At 56.3% G+C, this 22,878-nt stretch overlaps 1 protein-coding gene and 1 long non-coding RNA gene across 14 annotated transcripts in view; both read left to right on the top strand.

Moving 5' to 3' along the window:
• RARA (retinoic acid receptor alpha) overlaps positions 1–22,878 on the top strand; it is a 47,899-nt gene that overhangs the window by 18,494 nt on the left and 6,527 nt on the right. For 4 of the 13 annotated variants that reach the window (XM_015119582.2, XM_015119580.2, XM_077971579.1 and 1 more), the window contains exons 2-4: positions 3,081–3,620; positions 20,663–20,811; positions 22,123–22,264. In XM_015119582.2, coding sequence (XP_014975068.1) covers positions 3,443–3,620; positions 20,663–20,811; positions 22,123–22,264 — 469 coding nt within the window. In that variant the 5' untranslated portion in view covers positions 3,081–3,442. Of the gene's footprint in view, positions 1–2,744; positions 3,006–3,080; positions 3,621–13,700; positions 15,180–17,569; positions 17,978–20,437; positions 20,557–20,662; positions 20,812–22,122; positions 22,265–22,878 lie in introns of those variants that run through there. The other 9 variants (XM_077971580.1, XM_015119584.3, XM_077971581.1 and 6 more) reach the window with 6 other exon arrangements.
• On the top strand, positions 8,394–11,359 carry LOC144335691 (uncharacterized). Its single transcript, XR_013406750.1, has 2 exons — positions 8,394–8,720; positions 9,350–11,359. It is a non-coding gene; the product is annotated as an uncharacterized LOC144335691 (long non-coding RNA).

Below are 22,878 nucleotides of genomic sequence, written 5' to 3' on the forward strand. Positions count from 1 at the left end.
GAGGGTCCAACTATAGGAACTGATGAGGTTCCGCCAGCCTCTTCTTCCCTTGCATAGCTCCCCCAGCTCCAGTTCCCGTTGTGTGGGGCCCCACAGGAGTTGGGAGGGGGCCAGGGCGGCAGCTGGTCCAGTGGGTGGGGCCCCTGTTCCTCTGACATCAGCTCTGTCAGCCTCAGCCTAGGAGGGAATTGGCAGGGGCCTGGGGTAGGAAGGGGGTCTTTATTCAGGAGTGAGGAGAGAGGCCCTATGGTTGTCATAATGAGTAACAGTAAAACTCGTGGTCATTAGCAAGGTCCAGATTTTACTCCTGGGGCAGCCTCCCCTCCCTAGCCCGGTACCTGTCTCCTCCTGCCCTCTCTCCCTCAGGTCCACACAGGCTGGCTGGCTCAGCTGGGCCAGAAGTCCTGGCCTCTTCCACAGTGGCCTTGGCAGGAACTCCCCCTTCCCAGGCCTGGTCTTCAACCAAATGCTGGCCATGTCCTTGTCCCCTGGACTCCAGGTTTGAGGCTGGAGTCTGGAGCTCAGAGCCTGGAACCTACTGTAGCCTGAGCTTGGGGTGGAGTGGCAAGGGGTGTTGGAAAGGGACAGTCCTTATTTTGAGTCTCTGTGGCCCTGTTTCTTTCCTTTCTTCCCTCTTCTTTTTAAAACAGCTTTATTGAGATATAATTCACATACCATAAAATTTACCCATTCAGTGGTTTTAGTATATTCAGAATTGTGAAACTACCACCACAATCAATTTTAGAACATTTTCATCACCCCAAAAAGAGCCCCCATACCAGCAAGTCACTTCCCATCTTTCTCAAATCCACGCCCCAGCCCCTGGTAACCACAAGTCTGCTTTCTGTCTCTATGAATGTGCCTATCCTGGACATTTCATATAAATGGAATCCTACAATATATGGTCTTTGTAACTGGCATAATGTTTTCAAGGAATATCCACATCATAGTATCAGTACTTCATTCTTTTTTTTGGCAGAATAATATTCCGTTGTAGGGACATACAACATTTTATTTATTCATCAGTTGATGGACTTTTGGGTTGGTTCCACTTTTTGACTATTAGGAATAACGCTGCTGTGAATGTTCATGTGTAAGTCTTTTTGTGGACTTACGTTGTCATATCTCTTGGGTAGATACCTGGGAGTAGAATTGCTGGGTCATATGCTACCGCTGTGTTTAACCTTTTGAGGAACTGCCAAACTGTTTTCCAAAACAGCTATTCTATTTTACATTCCTACCAGCAATATATGAGGATTCAAATTTCTCCACATCCTCGCCAGTACTTGTTATTATCTGTCTTTCTTATTAGAGCTAGCCTAGTGGGTATGAAGTGGTATCTCATTGTGCTTTTTTTTTTTTTTTTTTTGAGATGGAGTCTTACGCTGTTGCCCAGGCTGAAGTTCAGTGGTGCAGTCTCGGCTCATTGCCTCCTGGGTTCAAGCAATTCTCGTGCCTCAGCCTCCTGAGTAGCTGGGATTATAGGCATGTGCCACCACGCCTGGATAACTTTTGTATTTGTATTTTTTTTTTTTTTTTTGAGACAGAGTCTTGCTCTGTTACCCATGCTGGAATGCAGTGGTGTGATCTCGGCTCACTGCAACCTCCGCCTCCCTGGTTCAAGCGATTCTCCTGCTTCACCCTCCCAATTAGCTGGAATTACAGGCGCCCGCCACCATGCCTGGATAATTTTTTAGTAGATTTTTGTATTTTTTAGTAGAGATGGGGTTTTACCATGTTGGCCAGACTGGTCTCAAACTCCTGACCTCAGGTGATCCCCCTGCCTCAGCCTCCCAAAGTGCTGGGATTATAGGTGTGAGCCACTGCACCCGGCTAACTTTTGTATTTTTAGTAGAGACAGGGTTTTGTTATGTTGGCCAGGCTGGTCTTGAACTCCTGACTCAGGTGATCTACCTGCCCCAGCCTCCCAAAGTGGTGGGATTACAGGCGTGAGCCACCACCCCCAGCTTCAATGTGCTTTTGATTGGCCATGTTTCTTTTTGTCTGTCTCTTTTCTTTTGTCTTTCATATATGTATTTTTCATATATAAATACATGCATATGTATTTATGTATAACCTATACCCAAAATGGATTTGAAACATCCTCTTGTCCTCTTGCGGATATGTTATTTGTGTTCTCTCTCTTTGCTCTTGTTGCTGCCTGTCTGTCTCACTGTGTTGTGGAATCTCTGGGTTCATCTCTGTCTCTCTGTCTACCCCATGGTATTATCTGTGTATATCCTCTGGTGCTAGCTGTTCAAACAGGGTGTGGATGTCTATTCACACTGGTGAAGGGGGCATCTGCCCTTTCATCTTCTGCCCACCTGCCATCCCACTTTATGTGTTTTGCTTCTGCAGTCAGAAGTATGTGGGTGAACCCTGAGATCAATCTCTGCTTCATTGCCTGGGGGTAGGAGGCTTCCTGGGCAGTCCTTGCCCTCCTACACATTGCCTACCCCTGGGCCATCCATGCTGTTAAGTGCTGGAGGTGATACCTAGGAGTCCTCAATTCCCATTTTCCTAGTAGTATGTATGTAAATGGGCCTCCTCCCAGGGCCTGTGGGACAAACCCGTCTGGGGTGCTGGGGCTTGGATCTAGGGGGGGAAGTGGTGTAAGAGGGGCCCCCTGGCTTAGGAGTCATTTTTCTGAGAAGTGCCAGTGCTTTAGGGAAGCGGCTTTTCCTCCCCCTCCTTCTTCCCCCACCCCCCCAGCACACGTTCTCTGCATCTTGACCTCAGGTAACCCTCACTAGGGGAAGGAGGGCCAGCTGCCCGCTTCTACTGCAGTGATCCCTTGAGGTGGCACTGTGGACCCTTTCCCCTCAGGACTGTGGGTGAGAGGCCCTCCAAGGCTCTGGGCTCTGTTCCTGTCTCCCCAGCCTGGCTGTGCTATCCTGCCACCCCCAGCAGTGTCTGGGCCCTGCTTCCAGGTCGTCTCTGCCAGCCAGGCATGGTGCCAGCTGTCTGCTCAGCTGGGTGCCACGGGAAAATCTCCGGCAGCCCAGGTTGGGGAGCTCCACGGGGAATGCCCGTGTGCCTGTTCTTCAGTGCCCACTCACCTATCTTTCTTCTTTCTGCAGCATCACAGGACATGGCCCCCTCAGCCACCTAGCTGGGGCCCATCTAGAAGTGGCATCCTTTTTGGTGCCCTGAAGGCCAGCTCTGGACCTTCCCAGGAAAAGTGCCAGCCCACAGAACTACTTGACCAAAGGACCGGCTCTTGAGACATCCCCCAACCCACCTGGCCCCCAGCTAGGGTGGGGGCTCCAGGAGACTGAGATTAGCCCGCCCTCTTTGGACAGCAGCTCCAGGACAGGGCGGGTGGGCTGACCACCCAAACCCCGTCTGGGCCCAGGCCCCATGCCCCGAGGAGGGGTGGTCTGAAGCCCACCAGAGACCCCTGCCAGACTGTCTGCCTCCCTTCTGACTGTGGCCGGTTGGCATGGCCAGCAACAGCAGCTCCTGCCCGACACCTGGGGGCGGGCACCTCAATGGGTACCCGGTGCCTCCCTACGCCTTCTTCTTCCCCCCTATGCTGGGTGGACTCTCTCCGCCAGGCGCTCTGACCACTCTCCAGCACCAGCTTCCAGTTAGTGGATATAGCACACCATCCCCAGCCAGTAAGTCTGGGTGTTGTGGGGTGGGGTGGGAGGGGACTGTGGAGGGCGGCAGGCCTCAGAGCTTGGGCTCTGGGCACATCTGTTCTGCCGTGAGCTGAAGGCACGGTGAGCGGCAAGGTCTTCTCCAGTTGGGGTGACCATCCTTTGAGGTCTTGAAAATGAAAGCCCTATGGCCTGTAGGCCAATCATGGTGGCTGTGTTTGAAGTTGGGGGTGGCAGAGGGGGAGATGAAACCATGCTGTTCTGGCCTGCAGTGGCCCTCGCACCCCTCTTCTGTGCTCTGCTGTTGGGGCCTTATAAATAGCTCCAAGGACTGGACACACAGGCTGGAGGTGGGTAAACAAACCTCTTGACATTTGATGGAAATGGCAGCTCTACCTAGAGTGAGAGCGGCACACCACCTACGCCCCACCCCCACTCAGTGCCTCTGAGGGAACGGGCTTGAAGGAGCAGACCGAGGAAGGCTGGCTGGAACCCCACCTCTCCCCCTGCCAGCTCCACCCCCGGCCATGCTAGGATGTGCTTCCCTTTGTGGGGAGGATGAAAGGGAGGGGCCCGCAGTCTAGCTGGGTGGATAGGGTGAGTGTCCCAGGAGGGGACACTTGGCCTGGACTCTGGCCTCGGACGCATGCATGGTCTTGGCAGGGCCTGTGTTTTCTCTGCCTCCACTCTCTGCCATGGGGGTCACTCGTTAGCTGGGCAGGGGTCTCAGTACCCTTCGCCGCTGGCCGAGCCAGGTAGTGGGAGGTGGCGGCAGCTATGGCCAGCTGGCAGAGTCCAGGGCTGGGGCCTGCCAGGCCGCTTACAGTAACTCTGGCCCCCAGGGCCCAGCTGGGCGCCAGGCCAGGGCTGGGGGGAGGAGGGAGCTGGGGCCTGGCCTGGGACGGGAGGGGGTGGAAGCAGCAGAATGGGCCGTGGGCTGCTGGCTGGCTGGCCGGTCAGCTGCTGACCTGGGAAATGTGTCCCCACCTCTCCTGGCCAGCAGGGACTGCACACCCTGCCCTGGGCACCTACCACCCCTCTCATGGCTGCTGGCAAGCTGCCTGGCACCACTGCCCTATGTGCCTGACTGGGCTGGGTCAGTGCCCCCTTCTCAGTGTGGGGGCAGCACTCTGTCCCCGGAGCCAGGGAGTCTCTTTGTCCCTGGGGCAGGCCCTGGCTGGGCGCCTCACTGCCCGCACTGGCTGGCTGCCCACTGCCACCACTGCTTCCTGGATCGCCTCCTCTGGCTTAGCTGTGGCCCCCTCCCTCCCAGGCTCCAGCAGCCACCAGGAGCAGGGACTTTATGTCTGTACTTCTTTTTTTTTTTTTTTTTTTTTTGAGACGGAGGCTCGCTCTATCGCCCAGGCTGGAGTGCAGTGGTGCGATCTCCACTCACTGCAAGCTCCGCCTCCCAGGTTCACGCCATTCTCCTGCCTCAGCCTCCCATGTAGCTGGGACTACAGGCGCCCACCACTGCGCCCGGCTAATTTTTGTATTTTTAGTAGAGACGGGGTTTCACCATGTTAGCCAGGGTGGTCTCGATCTCCTGACCTCGTGATCCGCCCGTCTCAGCCTCCCAAAGTGCTGGGATTACAGGCGTGAGCCACCGCGCCCGGCCATGTCTGTACTTCTTTATGTTCCCCACCCCTTATGCCCTGGGGCCAGGGGGCAGACAGGTGCGGCCTCAGTTTCTCCTGCCACCCCTTATCAAACCTTCGTCTTCTGGTTCTGCTGTCTCTTCTTTGCACCTCATATGGGAGTATGGGATGGGTGGAGTCTGGGGACTCTGATTCTGGTCTGGTCCTGTAGTCTGTGTTAGTGATGGGGAGAGGCCAGCCTCTGGGCTTTGGGGCTGCTGGGGAATGTGTCGGTGTATCTTTGTAGACTATTCACTGTATTTAAAGGGACTGTGATTTATATTCTGGACTTGGATCACTGGAACTAGAAGAGTGTCTGCTTCCTGACAGGATAGGGTTTTATTTTTATTTATTTATTTATTTTTTTGAGACAGAGTCTTGCTCTGTCGCCGAGGCTGGAGTGCAGTGGTGCGATCTTGGCTCTCTGCAACTTCCGCCTTCTAGGATCAAGCCACTCTCCCGCTTCAGCCTCCCGAGAAGCTGGGACTCCAGGCATACGCCATCATGCGTGGCTACTTTTGGTATTTTTAGCAGAGATGGGGGTTTCACCATATTGGTCAGGGTGGTCTTGAACTCCTGGCCTCATGATCCGCACGCCTCGGCCTCCCAAAGTGCTGGGATTATAGGCATGAGCCAACGTGCCTGGCCATTTTAATTTTTTTAAGATGAATTCTTGCTCTGTCACCCAGGCTGGAGTGCAGTGGCACCATCTTGGCTTAATGCAATCTCCGCCTCCCAGCGATTCTCGTGCCTCAGCGTCCCAAGTAGCTGTGATTACAGGTGCATGTCACCACACCCAGCTAATTTTTTTTTTTGTATTTTTAGTAGAGATAGGGTTTTGCCATGTTGGCCAGGCCAGTCTGGAACTCCTGGCCTCAAGTCATCTGCCTGCCTCAGCTTCCCAAAGTGTTGGGATTACAGGCGTGAGCCACCTTGCCCTGCTTTCTTTTTTTTTTTTTTTTTTTTTTTTTTATCATAGGGTCTCACTCTGTCTCCCAGGCTGGAGTGCAGTGGCATGATCATAGCTCACTGCAGGCTTGAACTCTTGGGCTCAAGGCATCCTCCTGCCTCAGCCTCTTGAGTAGCTGGGACTACAGGTGCATGCCACCACACCAGACACCAGACTGATTTTTTGATTTTTCGTAGAGACAAGGTCTCACCATGTTGCCCAGGCTGGTCTCAAACTCCTGAGCTGAAGCAGTCCTCCTGTCTTGGCCTCCCAAAGTGCTGGAGATATGGGCATGTACCACCGCATCCAGCTCAGGGTAGGATTTTTGAAGGGGGAGGAGTTGGGAACCTGCGATCTGGTGCCTGTGAACAACTTGTCCTAACCCAGGTGATGGCAACAGAGTTCCCAGACACTCTGTCCATCTGGAGCCTGGTCTCATTGGAGGGTTGGAGGTGGGGGCTGGGGCATGGCCCCATCCTTGCCCATCCTGGCCAGAGGGAGCAAATGCTTTGCCCTCCCCTCCCCTCAATGTTGCAAGCCTCTTCCTCTTTCTCAGAGGTGGGTGGGGAAGGCTTCCCATCCTGGTAACCTTCTCCCCAAATGTGGGTGGGGTGCCCACATTTCGGGCAAGTGTAGCCTTCTTTGACTTTCTCCACCCAGGTTAGGCAATGCCCCCTTCCTGCCCCCTCCCTCTGGGATCCTTTTGGTTTCCCTGCCCCTCCCCTCTCCCTGGTAAACAACAACAGCTTCTCTCCCTGCCCAGACCCTTAGCTTCTGGGCTTCTCGCTGACCTTCCTCATCTCTGGGACAAGGTGTGGCCATGGGTCTGAGGGAGCCTGGTATCTCCCTCCTGCAGAGCCGGGGCTGCCTGGTGGACAGAGCTTCTGAGCTTTGGGTAGAAAAGCATGGCAGATAAAAGTATCACATGCCTGGCCTCAGAGATGGAGGCAGTTTAGCCTTTCCTGCTCGCCTGGCCTTAGGGCTGGTGCTGAGGGTGAGGCAGTTTGCAGGAGAGGTGGCAATCCAGGGTCCTCCATTCCTGCAGGAGCAGTGGTACAGCCTGGTCCGCTCACACCCTTTTGGTAGGAATCCTTGCTGATGAGGCTTCCTCCTCCCATTCTCCACCAAACAAAGGTGTGGGGTCTCTCTTTCCCCTTCATCCCTTTCCCCAGGTGGGGAGGAGGCAGCACATTAGGTGGCCTGGGTGTGCCCTTTAGAGACCTAGTAGCCTATGGGACCAAAAGAAATCCTTTCCAGGTCACTGTGGGGAGGGCATTTGTCATGCTACAGCCAGGGTGGGAGCCCTAGAGATGGTCCAGCGATTCTCCCCACCCCCTAAACCGGCGCCTGGGGCTTGGTCTCTGAAGACTAGTGTTTACTGTGGAGGTTTGAGATTCTGTGTGCACTACGGGTCAGGGCTATGTGTGTTTTGGGGGTGGGGTCACGGTTGGGCGTGTGTTGGGAAGGGGATTAATGACTTGTGTGTATTGGGTGAGACGGTTAGAGAGCTGAGTGTGTTTTGGGGGAATTAAATCCAGAGCTGAGGAGGGAGAGTCAGCTTGTCTGTGTGTTGGGGCTGGGAGGGGGTGTGACTTAGGGCATAGAGTGTTTAAAGAGTAGTGGTCTTTGGTTTGGGTTCTTACCTTTCTTCTGGTTTGGAAGGGAGAACTGATCTGCCTTTTTTGTTCACTCTGGGAATTCCATGGGCAAAGGGGTCTGACTGGGGGCTGTGGAGAAGGCATTTAGTGCTGCGTTTAAAACTTGGACACTGGGCTGGGCGCGGTGGCTCATGCCTGTAATCCCAGCACTTTGGGAGGCCAAGGCGGGCAGATGACCTGAGGTCAGGAGTTTGAGACCAGCCTGGCCAACATGGTGAAACCCCATCTCTACTAAAAATGCAAAAATTAGCTGGGCGAGGTGGCATGTGTCTGTAATCCCAGCTACTTGGGAGTCTGAGGCAAGAAAATCGCTTGAACTCAGGAGGCGGAGGAGCCTAGGGGATAGAATGAGACTCTGTCGCCGAAAAAAAAGATAGTAAAATAAAACTTAGACACTGGCTGCGTGAAGTGGCGCATGCCTGAAATCCCAGCACTTTTGGAGGCCGAGGTAGGGCCTTGAGCCCAGGAGTTTGAGACCAGCCTGGGCAACATAGTGAGACCCTGCCTCTACCAAAGAGAAGAAATTAGCTAGGTGTGGTAGTGCGCCTGTAGTCTCAGCTACTCGGGAGGCTGAGGTGGGAGGATCACGTGAGCCTGAGAGGTTGAGGCTTCAGTAAGCTGTGATCACGCCACTACACTCCAGCTTGTTGGGTGACAGAGCAAGACCCTGTCTCAAAAACAACAACTTGGACATTTGTGTCACTTATGACTTGCTGATAACCTCTCTGAGCATGTTTCTTTTTTTTGTTTGTTTGTTTGTTTTGAGACAGAGTCCTGCTCTGTCACCCAGGCTGGAGTACAGTGGCGCAATCTCTCAGCTCACTGAAACCTCCGCCTCCCAGGTTGAAGTGATTCTCTTGCCTCGGTCTCCTGAGTAGCTGGGATTACAGGCATGCACCACCACACCCGGCTAATTTTTGTATTTTTAGTAGAGATGGGGTTTCTCTATGTTGAGGCTGGTCTTGAACTCCTGACCTCAGGTGATTCGCCTGCCTCGGCCTCCCAAAGTGCTGAGATTACAGGCGTAAGCCACCGCGCCCAGCCTATTGTTGTTTCTTTAATTTTTTTTTTTTTTTTTTTTTTGTGACGGAGTCTCGCTCTGTTGCCCAGGCTGGAGTGCAGTGGTGTGATCTTGGCTTACTGCAAGCTCCACCTCCCGGGTTCAAGCCATTCTCCTGCCTCAGCCTCCCGAGTAGCTGGGACTACAGGAGCCTGCCACCATGCCCGGCTATTTTTTTGTATTTTTAGTAGAGATGAGGTTTCACCATGTTAGCCAGGATGGTCTCGATCTCCTGACCTTGCGATCCGCCCGCCTCGGCCTCCCAAAGTGTTGGGATTACAGGCGTGAGCCACTGCACCTGGCTTGTTGTTGTTGTTGTTTTGTTTTGTTTTTGAGATGGAGTCTCACTCTGTCACCCGGGCTGGAGTGCAGTGGCGCGATCTTGGCTCACTGCAACCTCCGCCTTCTGGGTTCAAGCGATTCTCCTGCCTCAGCCTCCCAAGTAGCTGGGATTACAGGCACACACCACCACACCCAGCTAATTTTTGTATTTTTAGTAGAGACGGAGTTTCACCATGTTGGTTGGCCAGGACGGTCTTGATCTCTTGACCTTGTGATCCGCCCTCCTTGGCCTCCCAAAGTGCTGGGATTACAGGTGTCAGCCACTGCACCCAGCAGGCACCAGGCCCTTTGTAGGTGGGAGCTGGAGAGAATGGGATGTTAACATCTATAGAGCACCTACTGTGTGTCAGAGGCTTTGTCTGTGTTTTACAAATTTTAATCCCTGCAATCCTGGAAGAGGGACATTATCCCCACTTACACAGAGGACACAGTGCTGGGGGAGGTTAAAGTACTGCAGAATCATGACTGTAGGATTGTAAAGCCGGGCTGTTTTCCACCATCCAGATAGGCGGCTTTGAGAGGGGATTGTGGGGCACACTCTTGGGTATGGGAAGTGTGGGGGGTGGGGTTTAGTGCTGACTGAAAGCCCCTTCCCCACTGCGGAGGCCCTTTCTCTGCCTTAGAACCTACCTTTCCCCGGTAGGGGGCGTAGGAAGGCACAAGCCATACCCCCTCCTCTCTGTTTTGGATCCTGAGGGTTGGAGAGAAAGAAAGATAAGGGGCCTGGGCCAGATCTCGGTCCTGTCCTGGAAGCTGTGGATACAATCTGTTCACACCATCCCCACCCCCAAATCTGCCCGCTGTAGCCCACGAGAGTTTGCAGAACTCAGCGGGCACCCTCCCCCCCATCTCCAGACAGACACTGAAGGAACAAAGTGTAAAAGCCACAGTTCTTATTCTTAATTTGTTTCAATTTGTGGATGGAAGCAAAGAAGTTGCAAGCCATCAACAGAGGAGCTGAGGATGGGAGCCCTGAGAGGGTGGCTGCATATTTGCTTCATATGCCTAGAGACTGGAGAACGCCCGAGAGTCTGGGTGAGCCCAGAAAGGAGGAGGTTGTGTCCTTCCCTTCTTCCTATGCTCTGCCACTTCCTCCCTGTTGCAGTCTGTGCATCTTCCCAGCTTCCCACTCTTTCCCTGGACAATAGGAGGGACAGCCCAGGCGGAGGGACAGCCCAGGCAGAGGGAGTGCTGCCTAGCAATGCCTTTTTTGGAGTCTGAAATGTAGAGTCAGCCAAAAGACCATGACATGGAGTTTTTAATGAAAATGGGGTCCCTCACCTTTTATCTCCCAGCAAGGATAATGCACAGATTCCCTCTGGACAAGATCCCAGCATGGACAGGGGGAGGGGACTCAGGGAAGGAAGCCCATCTTCCTTTTAGGTGGGTCAGGGCCGAGGTATTGTGTCTACCCCATGCCAAGGGATGTGTCGCCTGTGGGGCTGTACCAGTGCAGGCCCGACTGCCCTTTGAGGGAGTAGTGTCTGTGGGAAGAGGAAGTGGTTCCCATCTCTAAGTCATTTTGGGGCAGTGCCTTCTTCCTCCTCCTCCTCTGTGGAGTTGGGGCACAGCCAAGGATTGGGCCTCCCAGGGTAGATTGGAGGCCACTCAACCTTTGGCTGTCAGAAATAGAGGTGCCCCCCTCCCCATTTTGACTTCTGGGTTGCTGGAAACCTCAACCAGCATACAGACCAAGGGCCCTCCATGGGCAGGAGTCTTAAAGCACAGTTCTTCCTGTGTGGCCTTGGGCAGGTCACCCAAGCTCTCTCCAAATGTTTCCTCCTCCTTAAAGCAACTTCTGGCTGGACACAGTGGCTCACACCTGTAATCCCAGCATTTTAGGAAGCGAAGGTGGGAGGATTGCTTGAGCATAGGAGTTCGAGACCACCCTTGGGCAACAGCAAAACCCCATCTCTACAGAATATACAAAAATTAGCTGGGCATGCTGGTGTGCACCTGTAATCCCAGCTACTTGGGAGGCTGAGGCATGAGAATTGCTTGAATCCGGGAGATGGAGGTTGCAGTGGGCCGAGATCACACCACTGCACTCTAGCCTGGGTGACAGAATGAGACTCTGTCTCAAATAAATAAATAAAAATTAAAAAAAAAAAGCAAAACTTCTAATCTCTCCCTGGCTGGGCGAGTTGCTGTGAGGCCATGGTTGCCCGCTTCCTGCTGAGGCCCTTGGTGAGTTTCACATACCCAGCAAGGCTGTGATAGTGAGGGGCAGGGTAGAGCTGGGCACTGTCTTGCGGGATGACACCACTCTGTACTGGGACCCAGTGTCCACCTGGCACTGGGCCTCATGATTTCCTGTTTGTTGTCCCCTCCAGATGGGGTTGGGGAAAGGAGGGGGCCCTGCCTGGCACAAGTGGGGGCCAGTTCAGCCCACACCTGCTGAGGGCTTACTAAATGCAAAGCCCTGAGAAGGAGCTGAGGGAGGGATAAGGCTGAGCAGGATGGGGCCCCAGGCCTGCAGACAGCTGCCACTGGAGGCCCCCAACCCCAGCTGCGGGCCAGAGCCTTCTTTGTTTCCCACTTCTCCCACTGCCCCAGGACACCGTGTTCTGCTCTGACCTGCCCCATGACCTTGCTGTTGCCCAGAACGGGCCTCTTGCCCTAACTTCTCTCCAGCTCCGGAAATCCTATCTATCCTTCAAGGAACATCTTGAATACCGCCTCTTCCCAGAAATCTTCACAGATGTTCCCCCTTCCTTGCCACACTCTGCCTCCCTACTTAGAATGCTTCTGCGTCCTTATTTATTTTTTAACAACACTCATCTCTCTACCATGAAGTTGCTTCTCCCGTTCCTGCCATGAGCTGTAACCATTTGGGACATCTTTTCCTGACCACAAGGTCTTTGATGGCAGGGACAGAGTCTTAAGTCCCTTAGCACCTTGCAGCTGTGAGCACAGGGCCTTGCTCCATCATTTGAAAGATCCCGAGGGCATAGAAGCACTCCGTCCTCTTCCCCATTAGTCTCATCCACTGTCAAGATTTGCATACCTGCCCCCAGATCCCAGCGTTCCATCTGCAGCCCTGACTGCACTTCAGGGCCCCACACCCACCTGTCCAGCAGCCCAGTGGACTTCTCTGCTTTGCAGTCTCAGGAACTTCATTGATGCATAAGCCACACAAAGTCTCTTTGCTACCTCTTTTCCCATACCCCCCTACCCCACTCCCGCATGTTGATTGTACCACCTTTAAAATATCTATTGAATCCACCTTCCTCTGTCCATCAGCACTTCTAGTTTCCTAGGCCAAGTCGCCCTTGTCTGCTGCCTGGACTTCTGCAGTAGCTTTTACCTGGTCTCTCTTGCCCTCCTATAATCCATTCTTCACACAACTGCTGGAAAGATCTTTTCACACTGTAAATCTGATCTTACCTTTCCTTTGCTTGGAACCTTTCTATGGCTTTTCCTTGCATTTAGGATAAAATCCAAAAGCCTTATTGAGGCCTATAAGCCCCCCTGGTCTGGCCTGAGCCCACCTCTGCAGCCTGATCTTATGTACCTTTTCCTTTTGAATTTTATGCTCCATCATCCTAGCCTTCTGCCAGTTCCTTCGTGAACGCACCAACTTCTGTAACCCCAAGGCCTTTGCACAGACTCACCCTTTAACTGGAACTACACTCCTTTCTATTCTTTGCCCGATTAACTTATAAACTTTCTCTTACGGTAGGTCTGTTTTATTTGAGTTCTTCCCTAATTTAGTTCAACCTAAATTAGGTACCTATGTTAATTCTCCAGAGCATAATACCATTTATCTCAGTTTGCAATTGTGTGTGTATATAGTGATTATTTGCCTAATGGCTGTTGCTCCCTAAGGTCTACAAGGGCACGTTCCCCAGGGTGTCCACATGGAAAGTGCTCAGAAAAATACCTTGAATCAGCCTAGCTTGGTAAGAACATAGGCTTTGGCAGCAGGAAGTTCAAATACCTGCTCTACTCTTTATTATTAGTAATGTGATCTTGGACAACCCACATAGCCTTGCTAAGACCTGTTTTATTTGTAAAACTTATCTCTTGGAGTTGCTGTGAGGATAAAATGACAACATATATAAAGAGCCAGGCTTCTTCTAGAAGAATATCCTTGGGTAGCATGTACATTTCCACCCTTCCTTTTAGAGAGTGGGGGTAATAGGATACCCGCTCCTCCACGGGTATCCCCTCTTTCTAGGGACCTGCCCAAGCTAGGTCTTTCTTCCAGTGGAACGTGCATCCCGAGGGTTTCCAGGATGAAGCAGTCAACTGGAAGGCGACAGCTCCTCCTTTTCTCTCTCCAGAGCTGGACAGTGCACCAGGGGCCGATACTGGTTCCCCAGCTGGGAGACACCCTGGGCGGGGCTTTGCTCGCCGGAAGCACGCAGAGCGTGGGGAGGACAGCCCTCTCCGCTTGTGTTTGTGCCAACAGCACCCGCGCTGCCGCGTCGGGTTCCGGCGGCCGTAGTCACACATGATGTCACAGACAATGACACAAGCCGGTGTCTCATTCCGACACAGCGTCTGAGCTGCACAATGTCACACCCGGGTGCCAAACACTTGGCCCCGCGCGCCCCGGCCCTACGCCTCCCGCCGCCGCTCTCCACGTCTCCGGGGGAGGTGGCCCGGTCCGGCCGGGCAGGGGGCTGGCGGGCGAGCCCCGCGGGCGGGCTGGCGAGCGGGTGATGTCACGGGCAGCGGTGGGTGGGTCACTCGGAGGTGAGGCGCCGCCAGGCGAGTTCAGCGAGAGTTCAGCCGCATTGCATTAGGCAAATGAGGCCCGGCTTGGGTGGGGGTGTGTGTTAAGGGGAGGACACCGGGACCACCCCCCTCTTCCCCGCCCCACCACCTCCTCCACCACGGCATCGCTCGGCCAGGGACTGACCAAACCTTGGGGGAGCCTGGGAGCCGGAACTGGGACAAGGGAAGACGCCCGTCTCTCTTCCGTCCTTGTCCCCCCCGCAGCCCCCTCCTCTCCCTGTACTCGGCCTCCCTCTGTACTCTGTGTACTCCTCCTCTGGTACCTTTCCTCCTTCTCCTCTCCTCTCCTCCCCCTTCCCAGGCTGCCCCTACTCGCCCGTCCACATGCCGCCTCTCCCTCTAGGTTCCCTGCGTTTCTCCCACTGCAGCCGGACCCGCTGGGAATGGGTTAAGCCAGGGGCGGTGCCTGGACGGGGCGGGGCGGAGGCAAGGGGGTGGTACCCGGAGGGGAGGGGGCGCGTAGAGCTGGGGTGGGGGGGCTGTGGCGCGCACCACCGGAGACCGAGCGAGCCGCCGGCTGCCCCTGGCCTGGAAGAGGTGGAACCGCGCGGGATCCCCACCCCCACCCGGAATCCTCGCCACGGAGAATCCCTGGAGAAGCCCCGGATCCCCGGCGGGGAGGAGGAAGTGCTCGTTGACCCCCGCCCCGCGCTGATCCCGCCCCCGGCCTGCGGACTTGGGGAGCCGCGGTACTCTGCCTCGGACGCCACGAGACTCTAGACGGGAGTCCCCTCGAGGTGAAGCCGCTAAGTTCCCGGGCCCTGCCAGGCTTCTCTGGGAGAGCCGAGGGACCCCCGCTCCCAGCACACACAACTTCCCAGCTTTTCACCGGGACTGGCGGAGCGGCCGGCGGACTTAGACGCGGGGACTTAAGGGCAGGGGGCGTCCCCCTGCCTGGGTCACCATTCGGGGCGAGGGGACGTCTCCTCGCCCCCAGCTGCTCTGCTCGGATGGCGCCGCCGGCTGAGTGACGGGGGCGGCGCACAGGACTTCCCAGCTCGGACCTCTTGCCTTCGAGGGGGAAGATGTACGAGAGTGTAGAAGTGGGGGGTCCCACCCCTAACCCCTTCCTAGTGGTGGATTTTTATAACCAGAACCGGGCCTGTTTGCTCCCAGAGAAGGGGCTCCCCGCCCCGGGTCCGTACTCCACCCCGCTCCGGACTCCGCTTTGGAATGGCTCAAACCACTGTACGTACCGGCCTCTCCCTCTGCTGTTGTAGGGGGTGGGAGTGGGCGGAAGGGCTTCCACTACTACTCGGGCGTGAGAGTCCCGGGGTGCAGTGGAGGTCTTGTCTCTACCTTTCACTTAATCCATGTTGCCCTTGCTGGACAACTGAACCCTGCCCCCAGCACTCCCCTCCCCAGTAACCCTGAGTGCAATTTCTGTTAGATTAGGGCTGAGAAACTTTGAGGGTTCCTTCTTTCAAGAAACATTCCTTCATCTCTTGTTTCACTTCTTCCGGGAGAAATGAAGCCCAAGTCCCTTGCCCCCAGTTTATATCTTCTTGCCTGGAATCCAGTAGCTTCACAGCAGGCTGGAGGGTGGGGTAAAGGTCCTGTCTGTGTGGGTTTGTCTGCTCCCGGGGGAGGGGCCGCCTCCCCAGATCCCACACTTGCCAAAGCCCGAGGGAGAGCCCCTTCCTGAGCGACAGCTGCTGCCCCCAGCCCTTGCTCTTGCGTCATTAAAGTGGGTGTCAGGGGAGCCCTCGATATCTTTGGTATTGACAGTAGGGTGTGGCAGAAAGGGGCAACTTCATCAGACACCCGTCTGCCACCCAAACCTTCCATCTTGGCAAGGGGCACTGGGTCCTTGTGGGAGTGTTGTCCTGGCCCCAGACACTTGGCTGTCATCTTTGAGGCTTTCATCCCCAGGAGTGGAGGGGAGAAGCTGCTCTGGTGAGAAGAATCCTTCTCCCCCTAATCCTAATCCGGTTTGTTCTCTGGGGGATGAGTTTGTTTTTGTGGGTCTGGGGCTGCTCTGGAAATGAGGACTGCATCCCTTCCCAGCTCTGCCACCAAGTCCTTTTGTTACCCTGACTTCACTTGGGGATAGGGCCAGGTCCTGGGCTGTCCCTTCCTAAGAGGGGCACTGATGAGAATCCTAGCATCCTGGCAGCCTGGTCACCTGCTCTTCTTGTTGCCCCCTGCCTGGGTGCAGGCTCCTCTGGGAGGAAGGGCTCTGTGCACACGCAGGAGCTCGGCGCACCAGGGTGTACACCTGGGCATTTTCCTGCACAGCTGTGAGGCAGTGTACACTGGGTGGGCGGGAGCAGGCGCAAGGTGGGTTATTGTTAGATGGCTCAGGTTTCTTCCCCTACTGGGCTTTGGGCTCTTCACTGGAGGGGAAGCTCTTCCCTGGAGGATCTCCCACCTTCCCAGACCTGCTGCCTCCCTCCTGCCTGCCAGGGACGAGGGCTGGAGTGGGTCTCGAGGGGGCCTGGCAGATTGGAGAAGGTTGAAGGGCAAAGGACTTACCCCATCTGAAGCCCCTCTTGCTGGGAGAAGAGAGACCTGAGATGGACAGACAGCCCACCTCTGCCCTCCCAGAGCCACCTCTGTCCCAGCTTTTCCTATTGTCCTGCCCCCGACCTTTGCCTCCAGGGCTGAATCTGCTGTGTGGCTGTAGACACAGGAGGGAGGGTATCGACCGACCGTTGACTTTGGAGGAAGAGAGAGTGAGAGGATGACTCTAGGACCCTTTTTCTCATTCTCCCAGTGCTGGAGCAAGACCCCCCTCGCCTAGGGGGATAGTTGGGGCAGGGCTGCCAGAGTCACCCCTTCCACTGCCTTGGCCACCTTCTCCAGAGGGCTGGAGAGAAGCTGGGATCTGAGACCTTGGGCTCCAGCCCTTGTCTTTTCATAGCCCATGGGAACAGCTCAGCTCTTCCTGGCCCAGAACTGGAGGGGGAGGAGGATCACAGAGAGTAGGACAGGCAGTGTACTGGTGAGCCTTGCTTCCCCTAAACCACTGGACATGGGGAAGTGGAGTCCTGTCCCCACACCCGTGCTGGGGTGGGGTAGTAGACCTAGAGACCTGGGCTCCCAGTTCCCATAGTCTGAGCGTGGGTGTGCATGTAAGTCAGTGAGGTCTCAGTGGACTCGGGTCCTGAGGCTGTGGGGCTGGCAGTGATGGGGGTCTGGGGGCTTGCCTTGAAGCACAGGAAGGACCTGGAGTCTGAGGGTGGCAACTAGACTCCATCTAGAATATGTGGGGCCAACGGCCCCACCTTGGAAGGGACCCCTTGGGTGTGTGGAAGCCCTCTGGTGACTGGAGCCGCCTCCAGCCCCCTCTTGGGGAATGCTCCACTCCCCCTTCACTGCCACTGAAGGTGGGAAGAGCAGGTTGGCTGTGGGAGGAGGTGGCCTCCTGGGTTCTGCAGGGCCCTAGGGACCTTGCCTCCCTCCCCAGAGCCCCCATTTCGGTGCATTAGAGGACAAGGGGGGTGTACAGGATGTGGCTCCCCATCTGTCTCCCACCAATCTCCGCCACTCACACCTCCGCCCGCTCCCAGACGTCCAAGAATGTGAAGCACGTGGATGCCCGTAGTTGGGGGAGGGGGAGATGCTTATCAGGCGGCCGCTGGGCTAGGGGCCTTCTTCCGCTGCTGCGGTACAACCAGAGCTACCCCCGCCTCTCCCCGGGAGGAGGAAGGGCGGTACAGAGGGCCCTACGCCCCCTCCCCAACCGTCCCCAGGGGCTGCGAGTGGAGCTGCGGAGGAGCGGGCGCCAGCTGGATTGGGAGGGGAGCCGCTGGCCGGGGGCCCTGCTGATTTCCTGCTGATCTCCTCCAGGAAACCGGCCCCTTGTGCGGGCCTGCGAACGGCTCGGGGGCGTGGGGAATCCGGAGTGGAGCGCTCTGCGCCGCCCGCCCTACCAGAATGGGGAGCGAGGGAGGGGCACCCTGGCAGCGTCGGCGGGAGGGGACGCCTGGCTTCCTGGGTCAGTTCCAGTCCTCTGTGGGGCGCTGGAACTTTGAGCTGAGAAGGTGTGGTTCTCTAGCCTGAGTCCTTCTGCAGGAAGAGGAGAGATTGGTGGGCTGGGCCTCTGGGGAGGGAGGTCAGCAGGGAGGGGCCAGGCCCGGGCAATCCCTCCCACGTTGGTGTCCCTCCCAGCCCCACCTGTGTGTGCAGGGAGTTATGGCTGTGTCCTACCTCTTGCAGAGGTTGTGAGGATTCCGGAGTCCCCCACACCTCCGCCTTGATCCTTGTACCTCACCTCCTTGGGTTGCTGGCTGGAGGCCTGGGGAGGTGGGGCCTCGAGCTCTGGGCTCAAAGGGCAGAGCAGGGAAACCTCAGAGCTGGGTTACCTGGGTGACAGGTGGGGATGTGCTGGAGGGTAGGGGGCAGGCTTGTTACAGCCTCCAAGGCAGCCAAGCTGCCATTGGGTAGGCTAAAAGGAGGCCTTGCCTAGCCTAAACTGTAGTCCTCGCCTCTGGTCATCTCTCCCATTCTGCCAAAAAATGATTTTAAAAAGCACATTCTTTCAGTTCTGTAAACACCCTCTGTTGGACTTTGCTTTAGCTCCACGTTTTTATGGGTCTTTACCCTCTGGTCTGTCCCAGGCCTTGGAGCTGTTTACCCCTCCTTCTGGTATCCCCCATGACTCCCCATACCCTAGCTCCCCTCCTGACACCCCACTCTGTGCCCCAAACCTCCCTCAGTCCTTTCTCCCTTTCCAGTCTGTTTCATTTTAGAAGTGGGGCCTTGGGAGAGGCGGGGCCCAGGGCGAACGGTGGATTAGGAGGGGTGGGGAGGTCGGTGCCTTCTTCCTCTGCTGGTCGGAGTGCTCAGCGAGATTCTAGACCATGGTCCCCCCAGCCCTCCACATACCCCCTTGCCCTTGATCCCCCTCCCCCCGCCAGTCTGGATTGTCTATTGTTACTGCTTTTACGTCTTGGAAAAAGTTAGCACAACAAAGGGCTCCTTTGTGGCTCACCCCTTCTGCCTCCTGGCCTCACCCAGGCCCCCCAACCCCACCTCCCCCCAGCAGCTGTTCTCAGGCCTCTCAGCCTGTCTGATTTGCTTGTCTGGCCTGGGGAGAATGAGGTGGGAGAAAACCAGGCCAGGGCAGTTGGTGTTGGGGTGAGGAGCAGACGGGGGTGGGGGGCGGGCAGGGGGAGACGGGGGAGGTCAGGAGAGAATCTACTGGGCTGGGGGCAGTGTGGGCATCAACTGTCCCATTGCCGCAGGCTGGTCTGGGGCAGGGAAGGGGATGAGGGGCCATAGCAGTGCTGGTCAGCCAGGCTGGCCAGGAAGTGGTGCCCAGGTACTACTAAGAGCCAGGAAAGCCCTGCCGAGGTTGTTGGCCTAGTTCCCTGTCATCAGCCGCCTAGTAGCTCCCCCTGTGTCTGCAGGTAAGGGCAGAGGGTGGTAGCACAGAGTCAGCCCCTGGTGTTCCCATGCTTCCTTCCCCTGTGCCCCAACTTTAGGGCCATGTGATTTGGGGCCATGTGACTCATGTCTGTAAGGTGCCTGGGCCAGGCGCTGTGGGCACCTTTAAATGCCAGCCAGTTTCATGTGCTGGAGTTTGGGGTAGGGCTCAGTAGGACTGTGGAATATGGGAGGAGGCAGGGATCTGTCTACTTGGCGAGGCATCCTCATCCATCCTTGGCCCTGGACAAGTGGACTTGAACGTGGTAGGCCTCAGGACGATGCTGGGTGGCCCCTTGGGAATCTGGGATTGCCTCAGTCATAGTTCTTATCTTGCACCCAACACCCTTAGCTGCCCAGGCTTTGGACACAGATAGCCCCTGCCCAACCCAGCCCTGTTCTGCCTACAGTGATGGGTGGCATGGAGCCAGGCACTGGGGAGGATTTGGCCAGTGAGGGCTGCCCCTGCTGTCTGGGTCACCCCTCCTGGCTGCCCTCTTGGAGCTGAATAACAGAAGGGGAGGGGTACTAACCCGGACATGGTATTGAGGCCAGACAGACAGAGCATTGATGGGAACAGACCCCCTTTGTCATGCCGTCTCTCCCCAGATGGGGGGTACCCAGAATGATGGGATTCTGGGGCCCTGGGGACTCTTCTCCCTGTATTCAGGGTGTCTCCCTGCCTATCTCAGGGAGACACCTCCTGCTCTGCCCAGCATTTGTGACTCTTGTTTGCACCCCCTGCCTTGGGTCCCTGGCCCTGGGATTGTTTGGGTGGAGGAGGGGCTGTGGCTGCTGGCAGAATGGGGTGGAGGGGGGAGCGGAAGCAGAGGGGGCGGGGGAGTGGCCAGCTTTGAATATCCTGTTGACCCCAGTTTCCTCTGCCCCCGGCTTGTGTCCTCTTCCCTCCCTCCTCTTCAAGCCTTAACTCCTTCCTAACTCGGGGGAGAACGGGGCCAGGCCGCCCAGGGGCAAGAGCTTTAGAATCAGGGTGACCCCCACCCCTACTCCCCAAGCACAGTCACGGCACACATACAAATCTGATGGTTTATCATTGTCTCTTTGTGGTTTTGAAGGTGTGGGTCCTAGGAATCCGGAGGAGTGATGGGGCGCTGGAGGCTTCATTGGCAGCCTCCTTCCCTGAGTCTGGCTGGGGAGTCCCAGTTTTCTTAAGACTTGAATCCTGCCAGCAGTGGTGAGGCTGGGAGAGGCTCTTAGGAGGGACTGTGAGGCAGGGTGGAGCTTGGTACTAAGGATGGCGGCCTAGGTCTCTAACTGCCCCTCCCCTCTTCTCTCTCTAGCCATTGAGACCCAGAGCAGCAGTTCTGAAGAGATAGTGCCCAGCCCTCCCTCGCCGCCCCCTCTACCCCGCATCTACAAGCCTTGCTTTGTCTGTCAGGACAAGTCCTCAGGCTACCACTATGGGGTCAGCGCCTGTGAGGGCTGCAAGGTGAGTTGAAGGGGTCATTGGGAAGGACAGCTTGATGAGGTCAGTGGGATATCCCCACTTCCGTGTCCTGGGAGTGTGCAGTTGGGGTGGGGGGTGTCCCTGAAGTTGCTGCTGTTGTTTTTCTGTGGAAGTTGGCAATAAGCAGGGACACCTACCATAGGTCCTGCCCCATAAATGTGCAGGGCTCCCTCAAACCAGAGGTCCCCTCCTGCCTCAGCTCCTTTCCCTTTCTCCATCCTCCAGCTGGCAGGGCGTATGCCTGCTCTGCCACCGCTGCCCAGGTTGCCATGGTGAGCTGGCTGCCGACTGGCTCTTGGCTGGGGACCCAGGAGGCCTCCCTCGGCGGCCCTGCCTGAACCTCACCATGGCAGCCTGGCAGGAGGCAGTTAGGAGCAGGCACCATGCCTTGGCTTCCCCTTCAGGTGCCCGGGCTGTGGGCTCCCCGGTGTCTGGCTGAATTTCCCCACCCTCACGTTAGGTGCCAGGGTGCAGGTGTACCCGGTCCTTAGCAGCCCTGTGCCCAGCTTCTCCTCCTTTCCCCAGGGCCTGAGCCTCTGTGTGCATTTCTTCCTCCAGATATTGGGGCTCAGAATCTGCACAGGTTTGGGCCTTGCAGCTCTGGGCTGCTCTTCAGCCTGGAGTAGCTATCCCCAGGTGTGGGACAGAGGTCAAGGGCAAAGCGCAAGGCCTCAGGCTGTGTGTCTGCCTGTCCTGTCTGGTTGTTCCTGGTCTCTTCTTCATCTGTCCGCCTGTCTCTCTGGTCACCCTGTATGTGGAGCCCCTGGCCAGCCTGGGTTTGTCTGTGATGGGCCGGCGCACGCCTGTCTCGGTGAACTCGCATCTTTCTGCCTTGCTCCTGAGTGCATGTGTGTGTTCGCCTCCATTTCTCTGGCCAGCCCGTGTATCTGACTCCTGGCCTCTTCGGGCTTGTCTTCTCTTCCTGTGTTCTGAGTTCAGGGCTGTGGGTTCCAGATTCCTGGCTGTTTCCCAGTTAGCCCCATGTCTTCCTCTTTCTGACTCACCAGCAGCCCTGAGGTCCTTTCCCTGGAAGGGAGGAGTCAGATGTGTGCTGTGGGTTGGGGGAAGACTCCTGCCCATCCTGCGGCGTTGAGGCGGGTACTGGGATTCTCCTGAGGAGGATCCTTTTAGGTGAATCATTCTCCCCAGCTTTTCTGGCCTGCTCAGGTAGGCGATGGGCAAAGGCTTGGGGGTAGCAGCTGGCCTGGCCCTCCTCCCCTAGACTGAGACTATAGCCAGGCACTGCTGCCACTGTGGGTGTGGACAACCTGACTCCCTCCCCTCCATACCCAGGGCTTCTTCCGCCGCAGCATCCAGAAGAACATGGTGTACACGTGTCACCGGGACAAGAACTGCATCATCAACAAGGTGACCCGGAACCGCTGCCAGTACTGCCGACTGCAGAAGTGCTTCGAAGTGGGCATGTCCAAGGAGTGTGAGTGCCATGGGGCAAGAGCCGAGTCCCGCCTGAGCTGGGGCCTCAGGTGCTCCTAAAGACCAAGGGAGCAGGGCTCTGTGGATGTGTGTGCACATGCATGAACACGCATGCCGTGGTGTGCGGGCTCACGGTTGAGGATGGTTTGTGTGTAGCTGCAAGGACCTGTTTGCGAGTCTGGCTGGCTGTGTGTGCATGGGCAGGTCTGTGCTCCAGGACCGTGTGTGTGTAACTGTTCCTGTTTCTGCGCGTCTGGCTGTGTGTGCATGGGCAGGTCTGTGCTCCAGGACCGTGTGTGTGTAACCGTTCCTGTTTCTGCGCGTCTGGCTGTGTGTGCATGGGCAGGTCTGTGCTCCAGGACCGTGTGTGTGTAACCGTTCCTGTTTCTGCGCGTCTGGCTGTGTGTGCATGGGCAGGTCTGTGCTCCAGGACCGTGTGTGTGTAACCGTTCCTGTTTCTGCGCGTCTGGCTGTGTGTGCATGGGCAGGTCTGTGCTCCAGGACCGTGTGTAACTGTTCCTGTTTCTGTGCGTCTGGCTGTGTGTGCTTTTGCGCATGTGTGCATGTGTGTTTGCTCCAGGATGGCTTTCTTCCAGGCCTTGCTTGGCTTTGGGG

This window comes from Macaca mulatta, chromosome 16 (genome assembly GCF_049350105.2).
Source record: "Macaca mulatta isolate MMU2019108-1 chromosome 16, T2T-MMU8v2.0, whole genome shotgun sequence".
Taxonomy (NCBI): domain Eukaryota; kingdom Metazoa; phylum Chordata; class Mammalia; order Primates; family Cercopithecidae; genus Macaca; species Macaca mulatta.